This window comes from Camelus dromedarius, chromosome 25 (assembly GCF_036321535.1).
Source record: "Camelus dromedarius isolate mCamDro1 chromosome 25, mCamDro1.pat, whole genome shotgun sequence".
Lineage (NCBI taxonomy): Eukaryota > Metazoa > Chordata > Mammalia > Artiodactyla > Camelidae > Camelus > Camelus dromedarius.
The window spans coordinates 5,181,488-5,187,152 of NC_087460.1; the positions used below are offsets into that span (position 1 = coordinate 5,181,488).

The following is a 5,665-nucleotide window of genomic DNA, read 5'->3' on the forward strand; positions in this document are numbered from 1 at the left end:
TCCCGTTTAAATTCTTTAATCTAGTCACACTTTTCCAAAAGGTCCCACAGGATAGAGTTTTCACTAATGTTCAAAGCTGAGTTCTTTCTTAGATGGAAAATAAGAGGCCAAATGAATTAAAGAGAGTTGGGATCTGTTATTCTCAAGGGCCCTTTCCCTCCTTCCTTGCCTGTTTCTTTCATCCAGGAGGCCAGACCTCGGACTGGATACGAGGTCACTGCTGGGCAGTGGGGTGTGAGAAAGAAAGGACTTTGACTTGGGGGGATGCAAGTTACAGATTAACAAGGGGAGGGGGAGGAGGGACGCAGAGGGAGGGTAAGTGACCTGAGAAAGGGACTGCCGACCTGGGACCATCTGGGCTTGAAGGGGACACAGGCAAGGAGGGTCTGGGGACCGGTGTGGCCCTGGGTTCAGGACCCTTAGCTCCTCTCCGGCTATTTGACCTTCCTGAAGACCTGCTCGCACACTGCGTCCCTTGCAGTCATTTCCTGGGGACAGAGTAAAGGAATGATGAGGACGGAGAAAGAAGGTCCTTGCCAGCCGGAGCCTCTTTCTCAAGGGCCTTGACCTCCACTGAATCCTTCAGGATACACAGCTAGAGAGTTTGACTGTGGAGAATTGTTTCAAAGCCTCTACTTTCCGCCCGGGAGGAAGGAAGGTAGCTGGGCCAGGGAACTGAAGTGGCTCAGCCTGCACGTCTCCAGTTATGATTTATGGACCTTCGTCTGACTTGGACCGGGGCTCACCTTGGCCACCCAACGTCCCCCCTCTCCACTTGTCCCAGGGCTTCCGTTTTCCTTCCTTGGTTGCCTTCCTTGGAGCCGGGGGGTGGGGGGGGTGGAGAGCAGTAGACTTACTTGCTTTGGGCAAGGGGCTGCATGCTAGCTGGAGGCCCCTCTCCCAGATGCACCCATCTGTGCCTCCTCCCCTGCCCTCACCCAGCTCACCAGATACAATGTCTCTCCCTCCAGCCAGTGTCTCCAGCCCCGGTTGGGGACCTCCCCTTTCTGCACACATACCAGCTGCTCCTCCTCCCAGGTGACTATGGTCTGTGGGGAAAGCAGGAATAAAGGAAGACTGGGGGGGGGGGGCAGGACACCCCAAAGGCATCCACCTCACTTTGGCTGGGCTGCCCAGCTCTTTGCACAGAGCAGATGCTGTCTTGCTCCAGCCCCTTCCTTCTGAGTGATGCAGCAGGACTCCCCTCCCTCGCTCCTAACGGCCACTGAGGGGGCCCACAGCTTGCGACAATGACCATTTGGGCAGAGAAGGGATGAATTGGGATAACCTGGGGGTAAAATTAGGGGCTGGGCCATGAAGAACAGAGAACTTTGTCCTCTGATACTTCTGGTTGAGCTGGAGGAGACTTTGGGAAAGAAGAGAGATTGCTTGCGAGCCAACCAGGGGATCTCTTTCCTCCTCTTTCTCAGTCTCAAGGGCAGCTAAAGTGTCCCTGAAAATGAAGGGCCTCCTTCCCCCACCATCAGAGCTGGGTGGGCCTGGGCATTCAGACAACATCCCTCGCACGGGATAGACCCCACTGAGCAAGGAGCTCAGAATCTCGATCAGGTAGAGGAGCCGTCCATAGGTAGTTATGCACCAGGTAAGACTGCTGGGGCTGGGAGTGGGGAGGGAAGAGCTGAGTCTTCAAGGAAGCGAGGGGTTGATTAGATTAGAGATAACAGGAACTTTCTAGCAAGCAAAGAAACAGCATAGTGGTAAGAAAGAAGGGCAGGCAGCTGTGAGGGCCTCTAACCCAGTGCCTATGTGGGGAGACCCTCAGATGCTGTGTGGAGTGTGAGGGCCTTATCTGGAATGTAATAGATGGTCACTGAAGGGGTGTGTAAGTCAAGGAATGATGTGGTCGCTTTCATATGTTAGACGGACCCTTGTGGCCACAGCAGGCAGAGTGGGTTAGAGGAAGGTTGACAACGGGGACCAGTTTTGGGCACCAGATGAGAAATGAGGGCTTGAATTAAAGTGGTGATAGTGAGAAAGTCTAGGAAGGAACAGGGGAGAGACGTGTAAACAAGCGATGTTCGATAGAAGAATAATGGTTTCTAAAAGCAAGCCACGTATATAACTAAAAAATTCTCTAGTAGCCACAGTACAATAGTGAAAAGAAACAAGTGAAATTCATCTTAATAATATACTTTATTCAGCCTAAAATATCCACAATATTACAGTCTCAACAGTAATCAATATAAAAATTTCTGAGATATTTTATGCTCTTTTTTGGTATTGGCTTTAGAATGCTTAGTGTTAATTTTTTGGGGGGGACAATTAGATTTATTTATATATTTTTAATGGAGGTACTGGGGATTGGACCCAGGACCTTGTGCACGCTAAGCACACGCTCTACCCCTGAGCTATATTCTCCCCTCTGGTATTGTCTTCAACATCCTGTGTGCATTTTACACTGATAGCATGTCTCAATTTGGACCAGTTACACTTCAAATGTTTAATATCTATATATAGCTAGTAGCTATCATATTGGACAGCACAGAAAAGTTACAAACGCTTCTTGACCAATTACATGTGGTACACGTGTGTGTGTGTGTGTGTGTGTGTGTGTGTGTGTGTGTGTGTGGTGCATACAGGTAAAGGAACACAAGGTATTGACTGTGACTCCCAGGCTTTGGTCTCCTGTTAGTTTTTGCCATTGATGGAGATGGTAAATATAAAAGCAGGAATGGGTTTGTGTAGGAAGATAATGACTTTGGGTTTGACCTTGGAGCCTGCAGATGGAAAACATCTTGTAGGCAGCTGAAACTTCAGCCTGGAGCTCAAGAGGTACCTCTGGCTGGAGAATCCACGTCCAAGGGGCAGTTTATAGATGGTGACTGAACACAGGGGTGTAGATGATTTAGCCCATAGGTAGCATACAGAGAAAGAGAGTCAAGAATGAAATGCGAGGGAAAACCCGTGTTTAAGGGCTTAACTAAGGTCTACAAAGGAGACCAAAGGGGACAGGCAAGCAGCAGAAGGGACAGTGTGGGAGTGAAGTTACAGAGGCTGAGGGAAAAGAGACTCTGCGTCGCCCGCAGGGTCACAGGCTAGGGGGTGAGCGCAGGTTGGCTCGCTGGCCTGGGGGTGACCAGCCCTTTCTGCCTGTTTGGCTGGTGCTAAAAGGGTGCAGGGCAGAAGCAGGAGAGAGTGGGGCTGGGTGGGTTACACCAGGAGCCTGTTATCCTGGGGAACCCCAGCCTGCCCTGGTCATCACCTCTCTGGCTCTGGCTGGGAGACGTCCCTCTGTTCCGCCCCAAACTGTTAAGAGCCCCCTGCTCCTCCACACCCCATCCCCGCCAACCCGAGGAAAGGTACCTGGCATTTTCGTCCATCCACGACCTTTAGGTCTTCTTCAAACTCAACTCCCACCTCGAATTCCAGAACATAGTTTTGGAAGGTGCTGAGGGTCTTCACTGTCATGTGGTTGCCCTGATGCTCAATCTCCTTGTCCGGCTTGAGCAGCAGTGCGATCTTCCGCAGAGCCAGGCCGATGTCTGTGGGGGCTGTCTCTTAGCGAGGGACCTCTTAGCCAGCCGGCCAGGGGCTCCCCCACCTGCAGCCACACCTTGGGGCTGGGAGTGTCCCCTCAGCTGGGTTTACTTCCTCCTAGCAATGCCCCTGGCTAGAACAGAGCCCAAGTCAGGTGCTGCCCCCCAACCCCAGCCCTTCTACAGTGTCCAACCCCCACATCCCCCTCCTCAGTGGGACTGGAGGCAGGAAGGGAGAGGGGAGAAGGGGAGCGAAAGGGCTCGGGGAGGGGGAGAGCATTACTCAGGGCTTGTAGGTAGTCCTCCAAGTTCTTCTTCGAGACAAAGCGGTAGTAGCCAGTGAGGTTGGGAGGCATTGTCCAGGCTGGCCAGGACGGGGGTCACGACTCCAGGAGAATACAGGAGCTGGGGCGAGGGCAGAGGGGCGTTGTCTGACAAGCGGGGCTGGGAGACTCAGCCTCTTCACATACAGAGGCAGCTTGTGCAAAGGTCTGTGCTACCAGGGTTTTTATAGACTGGGGCCCTGTTGCAGTAAGAGCTCCCACCAGACTCCCTCCCTCCCTCCACGATGAGTGTGAGGCTGGTGTCTGGAGCCCGAGAGAGGGGCAGGGACTTGGCAAGTTTGTGCCTGACCTTGGCTTTTCCTGAGGAAGGAACCTGGAGCAGGATCTGGGGCTGTCAGTCAGGTAAGACTTGAGCCTCTCCGGAGGGCAGTTTTGGCTTCTAGCCCATTTCTGGCAGACTTGGGAACCGTCCCAGAGCCCGAGGGGCAGGCACAGCAGGAGAGCGGGTCTTGCCGCGAGGCTCGAGGCTCAGGGTGGTGGTGGGGCTCTCCCAGGCTCGCCCAGGGGTGAGTTCTAACAGTATCCCGAGCTCCTGGGGCTAAGTCAGGGATCCTAAAAGGTACGAGGTGGAAGAGGTGGGGAAAGAAGGGGACAGCCAGCTGGCCCGGAGTCCCAGTGAGGGAAATTCCATGGCGCTGGCCCCCACAGCTCCCTGAGACAGCTCCTCTGAGCTGGGGCCCAACAATGGCCGGCGCTCCAGACTCTTTGTCCTACAGAGCGGTTAGGAAGGAAGCAGGGAAACTACAAAGGGGACTGTCAGCAGCCTGATGATGAGGTGCTGAGTTCAAGGTCTGGAGCAGAAGGCGAGGGAGGAGTTTGGTTGGCTCTTCTGGAGAATTTTACACTCTCTGGCTCTGGACCCAGGGGCTTCCCCCTCCCTCTGGAGTCGCTGATGACACCATCCCTCACCCCCCAACCCCAGCCCTTGGATGGCAGGTGTGCCCAGATGTTTCCCCATGGAGGGGGTGTGAGCCTAAATCCTTGTGCTCCCCCATCTCTGCCCCCACACATTCTTCTCCGTCTCTCAAACCTACCAACTTCCCGGCTTCAGAATCAACCCGGTTGGTTCACCATGATTTTTTTCCTTTTTTTGGGGGGGGGGTTAGGTTTATTTATTTTTAATTTTTTTAAATTGGAGGCACTGGGGATTGAACCCAGGACCTGGTGCATGCTAAGCAAGCACTCTACCACTGAGCTACACCCTCCTCCCACCATAGTTTAAGGTGGGAAATTTGGGGAAAGGGAGGCAGGGAGGGTAGGCAGTGGGAAAAATCCCCCCCTGGTGGTGAACTGTCCCGACAGGTGTTTGTGTGTATGGGGTGAACACAAATATCTCCCTCCCTCTCCAGTCCCCTTCCTGCGGCCTTGCTGACCACCCCATGGCTTCCTCAGAGACCTGGGTCTGGGAGCTGAAATGCAGCATCTCTCCGGGGGTCGGGCTGCGGGTTTTACTTCTAGCTTCCCTGGAGGCACACAGCAGGGACTTGCTGATGGGATGGGCTGTGAAAAAAGGTTAATGCAGAGTTGGTGGCGGGGGTGGTGATGGTGGGGTGACGTGGATACTGTCCCTCCTCGCCTCTCTCAGGTCTCCACTGACGTCTCCTCTCCCCACCCCCGGGGTTCTAGCTTCTCGAGTCTCCCCGTTTCCCTCTGATTTCCCGCCCCCTCTACGGCTTTCCAGCTTCCTCCCCAACCCCCGCAGTTCCCTTGCTCCCCCAAACTGCGGTCGGGGGGGAAAAGCCCTAACACATCCTCCCGCCCCTGCTGCCCAGTCCCATTGGTTCCCTCCCCCCCTGCAGCACCTGGCCCCCCCCGTCACCCGAT

General features: G+C 54.2%; 1 protein-coding gene across 1 annotated transcript; it reads right to left on the bottom strand.

The window, feature by feature from the left end:
• Positions 1 to 4,037, bottom strand: RBP5 (retinol binding protein 5). Its single transcript, XM_010990818.3, has 4 exons — positions 3,781 to 4,037; positions 3,325 to 3,503; positions 948 to 1,049; positions 1 to 488 (listed from the first exon to the last, which is right to left on the bottom strand). Exons 1-4 carry the CDS (start codon positions 3,851 to 3,853, stop codon positions 435 to 437), a joined length of 408 nt encoding a protein of 135 aa, XP_010989120.1. The 5' UTR covers positions 3,854 to 4,037; the 3' UTR covers positions 1 to 434.
• Between the last annotated feature and the right edge of the window lie 1,628 nt (positions 4,038 to 5,665).